Here is a 14029-nt window from a genome sequence, read left to right on the forward strand (position 1 = left end):
GGTTTTAACTCAAAAATAGGACATGATTTTCGACCAGATGTTGTGACTTCTATTCAAAAACGAGCTAAATCGAAAGAAACTAACAACAGTTTCTTGATTCACAAGTATGAAAGAAAGAAAAAGAAGCAGAAAAAGAAGCAGAAAAAAGGCCATTACTTTTTCGATATCTAGTTTTATTTTTTATTTTGTAAACTTGTTTTAGAAGTAGCAACTTTTTTCTTTTTTTTTGCATGTTATGTCTTCTTATGTTTGCATAATTACAGAACGTCTTGTCTTCAGAATTCAATGTATACTTCATGATTAGTTATAAGTGAATAGTGTTATTACCTTATTACTTTCGACATTTTGCTGTTCTGCAAATAACGATTTTATAAATTCTTATTGTAACTGGTCTTTAATCTTCATTTTTGTCAGTGTTCTTATTGCCACTACTTTGATCCTGATAATAGATAGTCATCATAATTTTACAGTAAAAGAAGGGAATCTTTACAACTTTTCAATGCTGAAGCGAAATATTGAGCACAGCCGATATACACAAACATTTAATTACAGAAAATGTCAACTCAAAAATAGTGTCTATTTATTGTATGCAATAATAGCTTAGTAATTGATGTATACCTGAAAATCTTTGAACTTTTCACTATAAGAGACCGTTAAGGTATTAAAGGAAAAGTATCTTAAATATTAATAAATAAGAGAAACCCTATAAATTTTTATATTGATTAACTTCTTTAAGAGTCAAGGCATATTTTAAACTTTGTAATGCTAAAATCTCAATGACAAAAATTTTTCAATTGTTCGATTTTACTTGCTTTCTCAAACAGGAGGCTACAAATGTTGATCCTTCGATTCTTTTAGATTAATGCTTTAAGAGTTCTACAACTATGAATAGAGTTGCTATTTAATTTCTTTTTGTCTACATTCTATTCATTCTAAGGAGTTTGAAATACTCAATTCAATATTACAATGTAACAATTATCAGATGCGTCCAACATGGTTAAGGTTTTTGGCAAATAACTCCGAATGTGGTAAAATTTGCAGTAGGATTTTAATAACAAAAAAAAAATTGCTTTTTTAATTTCGCTTTGAATGTAATAATAATAATAAGAATAATAATCCGGTAAGAGTTCCAGGAGCCATACTATAAAGGATTCTTACTTTCCAGAAAATGTCATTAGGTAAAAATAAAACTAACCACTTGTAGGGTGATTCGAAATTCTATTACCTTTTCAAATTTACAACTTCCTAGATCGGCAACCTTTTAAAATGTTTTATTATTATTTTATTATTAGTAAAGACACTGAGCGAAGACTCTTAACTGGGCCAGCCTGTAGGCCTACAAAGCGAATAAACTTCCAATCTGCTTCTTTAATTAAAAGTGATGTTGAAAACTTTATCAGATTTTCCCAGCCGATGTTTGATAACACACCATAAAATGAACTGATAAAATAATAATAAAATTAATTACTCAATCGCTTTAACCCACTGCTCTTAATTAAGTTGCAAAGTATAAGTCTTTTGGATACCGGATTTTCATGCAACTCTCTTCTAATTAATTCGAAACCATTAGGATTAGTATCGTAACTTTCGCAATAAATTCCACCAGTCGTTCAAAATATAAATTTTACGACACCAGACGGTTGCAGTCATGCATTTGGCCAATAATAAAAATCGCCAGAACGATTTTCCATATCGTTTTATCGCGTGCATAACAATCCGCCCACTTTGCGATTATCGACGTCCCACCCTTAAGTAAATAGTGGTAGTATCACGAACAATTCTCGTAAAATGGGTAATTGAAATAAAAAACGCCAGTTTCTCTTCCACCTTCGAGGTGCTATCATGTGCTCCAAGCGGACTCTCGCGCTTCCAGAGGTGCAAGAAGAGGACGACGAAGATGCTGCATCTGGCAGCCAACAGTCGCAATTTCAAGTAAGAACACACGAAATAATTAATTGTAAGTGCTCGAGCTTGCTGTTGCTATCTTTACGCAAGAGGTGTGATGCTTGCGGTGCTGGTTCTGTAATGAATGCACTTGGCTACGTCTAAAGACAGTGAGGTAATTAATGATGTTGTTCAGGTGCAGATAATTGTAACGCCCATACAGGGATGTGATGGGGGCGCTGAGATACGGGTCATGGGGGGCACTCCGAGAGCCACGACTAAAAAGCTTCCTCCAATACACACGCACGGCAAGTACTTATAATTTCATTATGGTGTTGCACTTTGACTCGCGTAGATTAAACTATCATTTGCACTTTCATTTTTATATTCATTCCTATTTGCATTCATCAACACGGCTATAACTAGTTTTGCGAGCTCAAGGTGAACAAAGTGCTAAACGAACTTGGAATTCCTACATTTTACAACTGAAATGATCTGATTTAATTGAGAAACTAATAAAACCGAATATTATGTAGACACTAAAAATAGAAGACTAGATAAAACTACGTACCTACACGTATTTTAGTTAAAAACGAATTAATCTTAATGCAGGGTGAAGCACTTGGGTTGGTATTAATCCAACACAGCACTGGGTGTTTTAACTATTAAGTATACAGGGTGATTTTTTAAATACTAACCACCCAAAATAATTTAGAAAATAAACAAAAAATTAGAAAATCTTGTGACAGGCCAATTTTTATTTTTAGGGGACACTTTTTTGTGTACTTTTGAAAGTTGTAACTTTCTTTGTAATACAAACAACCCCTTTAAAATTTTAAGTGACATGACTCCTTTTATGACACCTCAAATGGAAGGTATTTTGACCAGAAATTCGTCTGTGTGAATTTTTTTGAGTTCCAATAATTTTTTATAAAGTTACATGGTGCCCAATTACTTGATAATCCACTGTTAAAAGATGTTTTTTTTATCAAGAAGTCGACTATGGAATTTAAATTCAATTCGGAAGTAAAATTACCGTTGGGGGCGCCACTGAGCTAGGTCGAAAACAGTAACCATAAATGGCGGGAAAATGTTTATTCGGATATTTTGAGCGTTGTACGAATTTTGGGGCTTCACAATTATTACATTGCCTATGCGGAATGATTATTGCATCTTTGATGCAAGAAACTTATGTTGACAAATGAGAGATGACGAGGAAAACACGAATAACGAATGACTGTTTGGTTCACTTTCTTTATTGGAAAATTATTACAAAGACATTGAAAAGCCTACCTTTTAGCATAATTTACGTTTAAATGTATCAGCAGTTGTTAATCTTTATTGTAGTTTTGTAGATTTACCGCAGCATTTCATGATTTTTTCAGTGGAAAATTCTAACCTAAAATTCATAACACTTCACTAATTTATTGGTTTCTTGAGCCAAACTTTGTGTTCGCTGTGATCCATTACTTATAATCTTTAATTAGACAACTGTTTGATAACACTTTGTAATCAAAATTTAAATATTTTTCACATTTTATCCACTTTCAAGTTCCAACAATAAACACTTTATACCACGAAAAACTACAGAACCAAAGTCAACGCTAGTATTTACCACCACGTACTTTTAAAGTAATTCTTTCTATTGTAAGTATACACGCAAAATTGTTGAACAATTCATTAAATGTCAGTTAAATGTGGCATTACGAAAATTTCTTTACTGTTTTCGACATAGTTCAAAAGTCATCACCAGAGGGCGTCTAGTTAATTTTATTTCCGAATATGTCGCTTCGTTCAAATGATTGTAGTTTCTGACAAATGTCATCGCTGTTAAATTTTTGATTAGTTATTTTCTCATTTTTATGCAATTTTCGGCAATGTTGTTTCAATTGTAGAGTTTATCTTGATTTGTGTTTTACATCCTCGTGCTTACTTGCCGTTTTTCTGTTTGAAGCGTTTTTGCTTTTTTGACGGTTTCATCATTTCTCACAGAATTCATAATTTCGATTTAGCGGCACATCACGTGTCTTTTACAATAATTTACAACACTCAAAACTTAAAAAAAAATCGCATACTTTTGGTTCGCTTTAATAAATACCATTGTGGTGCAAATGAGTAACCTGTTACCATGACAATTCATATAAAAGTTAATGTCAAGAGTATGCTGTTATTCGGAAGTAAAATTACCGTTGGGGGCGCCACTGAGCTAGGTCGAAAACAGTAACCATAAATGGCGGGAAAATGTTTATTCGGATATTTTGAGCGTTGTACGAATTTTGGGGCTTCACAATTATTACATTGCCTATGCGGAATGATTATTGCATCTTTGATGCAAGAAACTTATGTTGACAAATGAGAGATGACGAGGAAAACACGAATAACGAATGACTGTTTGGTTCACTTTCTTTATTGGAAAATTATTACAAAGACATTGAAAAGCCTACCTTTTGGCATAATTTACGTTTAAATGTATCAGCAGTTGTTAATTTCAATTGTAGTTTTGTAGATTTACCGCAGCATTTCATGATTTTTTTCAGTGGAAAATTCTAACCTAAAATTCATAACACTTCACTAATTTATTGGTTTCTTGAGCCAAACTTTGTGTTCGCTGTGATCCATTACTTATAATCTTTAATTAGACAACTGTTTGATAACACTTTGTAATCAAAATTTAAATATTTTTCACTTTTTATCCACTTTCAAGTTCCAACAATAAACACATTATACCATGAAAAACTACAGAACCAAAGTCAACGCTAGTATTTACCACCACGTACTTTTAAAGTAATTCTATCTATTGTAAGTAATTAACACTATACACGCAAAATTGTTGAACAATTCATTAAATGTCAGTTAAATGTGGAATTACGAAAATTTCTTTACTGTTTTCGACATAGTTCAAAAGTCATCACCAGAAGGCGTCTAGTTAATTTTATTTCCGAATATTAAAGTCGAATTCCTGGTCAAAATAGCTTTCATTTAAGGTATCACAAAAGAGGTGGAGCTAGAACTTTTAAAAGTACAGTAAAAGTGTCCTTCAAATAAAAACTGACCCATCTCGAAATTTTTTAATTTTTTGTTTATTTTCAGAAATATTCAGGGTGGTTGATTTTTAAAAAATCACCTGTATTTATTTATAAATGCGTGTCTTTCAACACTGCAGGACTCCCTGATGCACCTTGTACCCTTATTTATCAAATATTTTGTTTTTTTAATATTTTACAAATAAATATACAGAATGTACCAAAAAGATGACAACAAAGACAACAACGAATCAGAGATTCCACAGATCTGAATAAAACAATTTCATTAAAATTTCAAAAATTATATTTTTTATTCTGCAACTTTTTAATGGAGTAATCGATATTTAGGAAATTTGCTACACGCACGATGCTATCAAAACTATATATTTTGATGCTGTTTGTTTGTTTTTTATTATTGTTTGTACAATTTACATTTGAAATTATATTTTTGTTATACGTTATCTGAATAGGGTAATTTTTTTATCCGAAAAGTCCATTATTCTTAAACAATTTTAAATTTTTTTTTTAAATTATTTTTTTTTTTAATTTTTGTGTCGGTTTTGATGAAAAACTATTTAAGCAGACGATAAATTTCAGTAATTTTCGAAAGTTTGCTAATTGTCAGGTTACCTATACAGTGAGGATTTTATTTTGCATTGTCGCATTACCTATTATTATTACAATTATTATTATTACAGTGTTACATTGTAGATTTTAATTACTTGTGTTGGGTATATAAATCAAACGATGAACGATGTTCAAAACTGTTTAAATTACGTTTAAGAAAACTATAACAAAAATTAAAAAACTAAAGGTAATAACTAATAACAAATGGTAAACCCCCAAAATTTTGTCACAGCTACTTAGGTTTACCCCCAAATCAAGACCGATAAAACATTTGAACTTTCAACTCATTTTTTAAATATAAGATTTATGTCAAAAATAAAGTAACTGGAAGTTAGTAACTATTTGTAGTAAATCAAGGAAGGATAGATGTATTCTCTCCCAGAGATCATCTAAGAGAGAGAAGAGACTTCCTGGAGTCTCAGCATCAAATTTTTTCGACAGTTTTATTTTATTATTAGACATTATACGTAATTTTTCACCTTATAAATATTCTATGAAAGTACTACTTGTTATTCCAATTCCAAAATAAAAATAACAACATCGTTTTTTACCAAATTATTTGTCAAATATCGTTGATAAGAGTGTAAAATAGTTATTAATTATTAGATCAATCATTAAAGCTCTAAATTACATTACCCATTAATTTTTAGAAGTGCATGAATAATTTACAACTATACTGACTTTGAGAGAAAATGCGGTGTTGCAATTTTTATTGAATTGGAATGGATATTACGTTATTTTCTCATGAGGGAGAAAATTGAGGGAGAAAAATACTTTTTATTATGCGATGATTTCAATGTTTTTACTCAATAAATGTGCGTTACTGCATTTCTAAAACGTTTATTAACAGAATATACCTTGTAGGTAGCATACATACAATGATTTTAAAACAATATTTAACACATGGGTATAAAAAAATTAAACTAAATTCTTAAATTTGCTAAGAACAAGTCTCGTACTCTTGTTACAAAACCTCTTCTTCTTTTTTTCTTTATCTATAATTTTAATAATATAAAGACTGCTCCAAGCCTTCAAGAATATAATAATATAATAAACAATTTCGTAATTGTGCTAACAGAAACGTTAATTATTTGAAGATAAATCGTCATCCTCATATGATAATATCATCTCTTCTGAATAAGATTTATTTTCAAATTTTATAATCATTAATAAAGGTGGAACATTTGAAATATCAAGTTTCCCAAGTTTTTTTCCTATCTTATATAATTATTTTTTGTCTGATATTTTACGCAATTCTCTTACAATTCCACCATATATTTTTTTTCTCGAAAAAAGTTGGATTTTTTACATTTTTGTTATAATACTTTCATTTTGATCGGATTATATTAGACAATGGTATGGGGGTAGACGTAAAACATTATGTGTATAAGATTTTAAAAGTTCATTCGCAATTTTTTATCATTACTACTCAAAGATTTTACTAATTGCTTTTTGCTTTTTTGTTAAATCATGAAACAAGTTTTTTTTTAATTTGCAGAACAAATTTGTTAAACAATTTATCGAAACATATTGAATTCGTTTTTTGAAAAAAAAATTTGACAAATTTTCAAATACTGTAGAATCTGGGTCGCTTTTTCCAGTTAAAATTTATATCTACATTATTGTAACCAAGGTAGTGACTGTTTTTGTAATGAATGACAATTTAATAAAATGTTATTTATTAAAATTACTATAAACACACATCTTTCTTACACCCACACAAAACTTTAGATGAACCATTTATTAATTGAGTATTTGGTTGTAAAGGTATAGATATTTATCAGTCATACCTGACTTGATATTAATTTTATGGAGTTATAACCCGCTTTGTATTAAAAGTAATTAATTATTTACCCGTATTATTGCCCATGGTAATATTTTCGTGCACTAATAACTAGCAACGAAACAAATGATGTTATTGTTTCTGTGGTGTTTAAAAGCAAACAGTGGGAGGAAAAGAGGATTTTACTGTTAATTTATACGTTAATTTTTATCGGTGATAAAGTTGCCTTAACGGCGAACCGCGCATTGACCATAAACCATCAACAACAAAACAATAAATCAACAAATAACAATCAATATCCATTTATGTACTTTTATTTTGGAATTTTCATCCCATTAGACGCTCATCTGATTGGCACAACATGAGTTTAAATACAGTAAATTTACACGTTATTAAACAGCCCGTCATGTGGTATTTCCTGCGTGCTGGAAGTAACCGACAGTAATCTACTTTATGCAACAAGTGCCATAATCACAACAGGTGGCACAATCTATCGTTTTTTCCTGTCATTCGGATTCGTTTATTTTACTATGTACGTTATACTGTTATAAAATCTTTACTATACCATGCCGATTCAACGAACATCTCATTGAAAATCGTGAATAAACCGTAATTTTTATTACGTAACCACCGCGTGTACCGGTTTGAATTTTATTCTTACGCTCTTTTTAGCGAGAAACTCTTCGTAAATTTGAAAATAAGAAAGAAAATGATGGAGTATGTACCGGTTTATTCCAGGAATGTTATTTTTTCAACGTACAGATGCTATATTACATTACCATCAGTAAATTGCAAAATGTTCTTCTTGATTAGGAATTGTGTTTTGTGAACAATTGTGAGGCAAGAAGGAGTTCAAGTTTGAGTTCAGTCGAGTGGACGTTCGTTTGCAATATGCCTTTGCCAGATTAGCCACAATCTGAAAACTCATTTTACTGTAAATTATTCGAATGACTATTTACAAGATGTTTCAAATAATATTTTCATTTAAATTAAACCTCCGCAGTCTATCTGGCACAAAATTATTGTTTTCTTTTATGTAGATCCTTAAAAAAATACCAAAACTTGTTGAGATGTAAATTCTGTTGCAATGTTTACGAAGACTACAATTATAATTTAACTATAATTTCACTATATGGTATCCAGTTATTGCACAAATGCTGAATCTATTGTTATGTGTTATGTCAATCATGACTGTCAACACATTTCACACATTACTAACATGCTTGTAATATTACACCTAACTAAACAGAACCTGATATTAAATCTAATAAAATTAGATTAAAAATATTTGTATTACACCTTTCTAATATTTTTCTCCAACAAAATTCAATCTCGGAACGATTTTTCTTTAAATAAACTGAATATCACTAAATTTTGAAGCAATTTGCAACAGCATAAAAAAGTATTATATGTTTTTTTGATATACCGATTTTATATCATTCAGCAAATAAATTCATCCTGACCTGAGAAAATGTAATATATTATGTAGTATTTGTTAAAAAACTAATATCCCTAACTTTTTTTCGAGTAGTTCACCTCTAATTAGCAAATAATGGAGACCACAGAAAACTTACGATTTTATTATTATTATTGATCCTTGTTCCATTTTTGTGAGATCTAAAGGCTCGTCTAAAAGTAAAGATGTTTTGAAAAAACAACACATATACTTCGGTCTTTTCTCTCAAGTTTTTATTTTCTTGATTGCTACAAGTTTCGACCACTTATCATATGGCCATCTTCAGGCACCAATTACACGTTCAGTTGTCTTATCTGTTCGTCACCAACAAGATGATAAGTGATAAAAAAAATAAAAATAAAATAAATACTTGAGAGGAAGGACCGAAATATTTGTGTTATTTTGTCATATACCATTACATAATTTCTTAATATCTTTCGTGAAAATATTATTTAGAATATACAGGCTGATTCTTTAGGTTTTGACGATTGTCAGTTTTTTTTTATACAAATTTTTATTTGCAGGGGTTCATTTAAAATATTACAGCTCGTGAATCTTTTACACTAAGTAAATAATTATTTTTGCATTTGATAGTCAAAGGTTCAAGGGATTTTTTCAAGTCTTCAGAATTGTCAGGAGTCAAATTGTAAGACTACTACGATTTTTTGAAAATGATGATTAAAAAATGATTATAAGAGAGTTTTTTCAATGGTAATCAAAAGAACATCCATTTTTATGCAGACCTTTATTAACATCTTATAACATCTATATCTATCTGTCTCTTGGACTTTTTGAAAAAATACATTTTTAATCAAATATAATTTAGTTCAAAAGTCGACGAATTAGCTCGAGAAAGCATTTTTTCCACTTTTTTAAATTTAATTCTCTAATTTTTCACCAGATTTCATCAAAAGATACTCGGCGTATAAGTTGATTCTACAATTTTAAAATTGTTTTTACCTGTTTTGTGACTTTCAGCACGTTTTTGACCGAAAATGGACATAATTTCTCCAAAAATCACCAAATTTGTGTATTTTCTAGTGAAAAATAGTGGACGTGCGCAAATCCTACTGGATTCGCAGTGGCCATGATTTTTATTAACAATGTTTCTTGGGACTTTACTAAACAAACACAGTTAACTAAAAATTTTTAGAGATAAATTAAATTAAATATTTTCGTTTAATGTTTTTATAATTTAAGAAGTAAGTCATCTAAGGATTCAACGCTAAAGTTTGAAGTCATGTTTCACCTTTACGTTCATCTCTTTTCCTCTTAAAACAAAAGATATTTCCCTTTTATTAAAATATACATAATTTCTCTAAAAATCACCAAATTTGTGTATTTTCCAGTCAAAAATATTGTTTACAATTTTGGGTATAACTAAGGAATTTGAAATTACTCGTTTTCCTGAGACATCTTGTCAAATAAAGTAGTTCCAAACTGGCAAATAATAATCTAACTTAGATTAGGTAAATTTATTGTGCACTGATTTTAAATTATATTTTGGTTTTAACAAATAAATAAGGTGTGTCCTTCAGTTGTTGTGTTTGTTATTAACATTCAATTTAAAAATGTTTGCTCACTTGCCTTTATGAAAAACAGTCTGTTCATAAATAATTCCCTCATAATCTTAACGGTATTTCTTTAATTGTGCATTGACAAGTTAATTAATGTGCAAGTAAGAAAAGGATGAGCGTTTAGTAGAAAGCAATAGGCGTCTATTAAATTGTCAAGGAATATGGATAACGCAGCTCTGCGTGACTCATAAACAATTTGGAAGAAATAAATGGAAATTAATATTAGACTCCAATTAATTTGTGGATACCGTTTAAAGAATTATTTTTCTAGACATACGAACTCCAAAAGTGGGAATATTATTAAATACTACATGAAATAAAAAAAACAGTTATTTTTCTCATCTAATTCCTTCCGTGACTTGTCATACAGGGTGACCCTGGGGTGTGAAATCGCTCTTTAATTATTTGCTATTTGAATTATTACCATGTCGTTACAGATCTATCGCAGAATAATAATAATAATATTAATCTTTATTTGCTACTTAAGTACAAAAATATATACATACTGTGTAGCTCGTTAGAAAAAGGAAAGAAAGAGTATAAAACAATAATTTACATTTAAATACATAACACAAGATAGGAAATATCAGTGTAAGAAAAACTTTTCTAAAGGCGTATTCATATATTCTCCTAATGAATAAAAACAAAAGTGTAACAGACATTTTTTAATAATATACTTAAATTTCATTGCGGTCAAATTTTTTATGATGTTGGGAAGTTTATTATAAATTTTTACGTCAAGTGTATTTTTTTAAAATATATTTATATATATATATATATATATATATATATATATATATATATATATATATAAGTATATATATATTTAAATATATTTATAAAAAAGCAAAAAATCAATATTTCAAATAATAAAAAAATCAAATACCGAATACATACGCATGGGTCACCCTGTATAACTGGAAAATGTTCCTGAACTTTGTTTATTTGCTTTATTAATTTTACATATTTACTTATAAGTTAAAACATTGTTGTTACAGGTAATTCAAGGCGCAGTTCACTAGAGTCTCCATCTGCTTATTCCATATGCAACAGTGTTGAATCAAGAAGCAACAATTTCATCGATTTTAATAGAACCAAAAGTAAAACATATAGTAAAGTGGGTCGAAAAATCATCAACAGTAAGTGTTTTTATTTTTACTTGATTTGTAGCAGAATAACGAATTTATCGTCATTACAGTGATCTTTTTACTGTTATTGATCGCTTTGCCGTATTCTTGGTTGCATAACCTAATACATTTTTTCTAAGGCGAATATTAAGAAAAAACGACAAATTTAATATATATGTTATAAGATACCTCCAATTTAAAACAAGAGCATTTTTTTCATTCAATCAGTCCTTATAAACTTCTGAGTTACTTTTAATTAACTTCTAAAGAATATTTTTCTATTTCCATCTATTGCTTAATTTTTTTTGAGTAAAGATAATGAGGTAATACGCATTATTAATTTATTAACGATTCTGGATTTTTTAAGTGATGACTAACATTTTGTATATTTTCAATTTTATTTAAAATAAAGAGAGATGGTTATTAATGTTTTTTCTTAGTATTATTAAGTTATTACTTGCAAAATCGTATCGCACATATGAAATTTACTAAATTAAATTTTTTCTCAAGGCATTTTTGCTCATTAAAGGAAGCTTGGAATTCTGATGTTTTTCGTGACTGCATTAAAACTATAGTATGAAAAATTTTCAGTGAAGTTCAAATAAATAATTTATAAAAGAAAACACATAAAACATAAATATGAATAAGTAAAGCCAAATACAATTCATGAATTTCTTATGGTTGAAATAGTAATGTGTTCTGTCTGTATGTTTGGTTTATACACAAAATAGCAAACAGCAGCAAACCTAACCAACCACAAATAAGTATTTGCTTTACATCCCATTGCAATTTGCATTTGTTGAATTGTAGGTGTTATACGAATACAAAATATTTAGCGGTTTGTATACGCCAAAATGTTAATTTTCATCAGGCTTTACAATTTATTCGCTTTTGTGTCTTTACTAGACATTGCACACAAAGTGTAAGTAAGTAATTAGCAAAACTGCGTTGTAAATGGGGAGTTGGAAACGCTTCCACATAATCATTCCATATGGAATTTATGGACCAACCACAATCTCTCGGGAGTTCTCTATTGAATTACGATCTGCTAATCGTGTGGTCGGATGCAATAATTATGTTCTTCATATGCGTGGTAGATATTCAAGTGTCGTTCTCTACTGTTTGACCAAAGTGAATCGATTATCACTTGATACCCTGTGCTTATACGTGGATGTATAATATGTAGTATTTGAAATTTTGATAGACACGGTAATGCATCAGTCGTAACCTCATCAAAAGCAAAAAGTAATTATAGTCGTACTCGAGTTTTGTTGCATGCAAATGCGAGATCATTATTATTCATAAGTGACAGTATTGTGTAATTTTTGCTCTTTAAAACTGCAAGGTTTCATTATTTTAAATAAAGTAGTTGCTATTTAGGGTGCTAAATTAAATTAAAAAAGACTATTTTCCATAAATTCCAATTTTTTTCCAATTTGATGAGAAATCTGATATAATACAATGTGTTTTTAAATGATTTTTATCTAGTTAACTTTGAAAGTGGCTTGCATGTAAAAAAAATTGTGCCGCTCAGCTGCTCAATTGAATCATCTGTCAATAAATGTCCAATCTGTTAATTGAGAAATTTAATTTTTTTTTAATTTTGTTAAAATTTAACTAAATTATTACACTGTGCAAAAAAAACACTTTTATTATAGTAGCTTATTTCCGAATTGAAGGCTTAATAATGGAGAATGGTAATATTCGATGTTTAAACGTCTATAATTAGTTATATAAAGCGGCATTTTCTGATTTTACATAAGAAATTCACAGACGACTAGATGAGAACCATTTAAAAACACACTGTACATCTTCGTGATGTTTCAGTTTTTTGGATAGATCTTTAATAAGAGAAAGAAAATTTTCGTTTCATTCATAACAAGCTGGTCTAGAAACTTATCACTATTTTTTTAAAAAATCGTCAGATTTTTTCAGATTTGTTACTTGGTTACTTGGTTTCTCTCAGAATTGTCAACTTAAAAAATTAACTGTTTTTATCACCGTTCATGTTAGGGGAACTTTTAATTTTGTTTTTTTAGAAACCTTATACAGCATTTTTTTATATTTTTTTATTATTTTTTATTTCACTAAACATAGCATAACAGTCATAAAATTCATATCAATGTTGCAAATTCATAGCAAATAGTTCCACAGAGACACCAATGTCAGCAAAATAAAATCTTCACTGTATAATTATTAGGTGAATACATCATTTTATTTAACGTCCAAACTCACTTTTAAATAATCTTTTATTCAATGGTTCTATTTACAGATTAGTTTTGTTTAAAATAAGGTGATCAATTATAGAAAACTAAAAACCTGGACATAATTTAATAATAATTATCAAAACCAATCATTATAAAATATTAACAAAATATAACTTTATTACGTAACTAAATTAAAATTGCATATTAAACTGTATGGTTTCTTAGGATAAACGAGAGAAAAATTCTTATGTATTCATGTTCGGACATGCTTTATGAGCAACTTAAAACCCCCTAAAGTCACCCAAATATTTCAATTGTTTCATTTAATTTCATTTTCTAGTGACC

The 14029-nt window shown here is 29.1% G+C and overlaps 1 protein-coding gene across 8 annotated transcripts in view; it reads left to right on the top strand.

The window, feature by feature from the left end:
* Positions 1-1798: 1798 nt before the first annotated feature.
* The window catches only part of LOC659510 (probable 3',5'-cyclic phosphodiesterase pde-5), a 94018-nt gene continuing 81787 nt past the window's right edge, over positions 1799-14029 (top strand). For 7 of the 8 annotated variants that reach the window (XR_010333393.1, XR_010333397.1, XR_010333400.1 and 4 more), the window contains exons 1-3: positions 1801-1932; positions 2081-2192; positions 11349-11489. Coding sequence is in view for 2 of the 8 variants with exons in the window: in XM_015978470.2 (XP_015833956.1) it covers positions 1843-1932; positions 2081-2192; positions 11349-11489 (343 nt within the window). In the remaining 6 variants the exon portion in view is untranslated. Of the gene's footprint in view, positions 1933-2080; positions 2193-11348; positions 11490-14029 lie in introns of all 8 variants that reach the window. The other variant, XM_064355577.1, reaches the window with a different exon arrangement.

This window comes from Tribolium castaneum, chromosome 1, assembly GCF_031307605.1.
Source record: "Tribolium castaneum strain GA2 chromosome 1, icTriCast1.1, whole genome shotgun sequence".
Classification (NCBI taxonomy): domain Eukaryota; kingdom Metazoa; phylum Arthropoda; class Insecta; order Coleoptera; family Tenebrionidae; genus Tribolium; species Tribolium castaneum.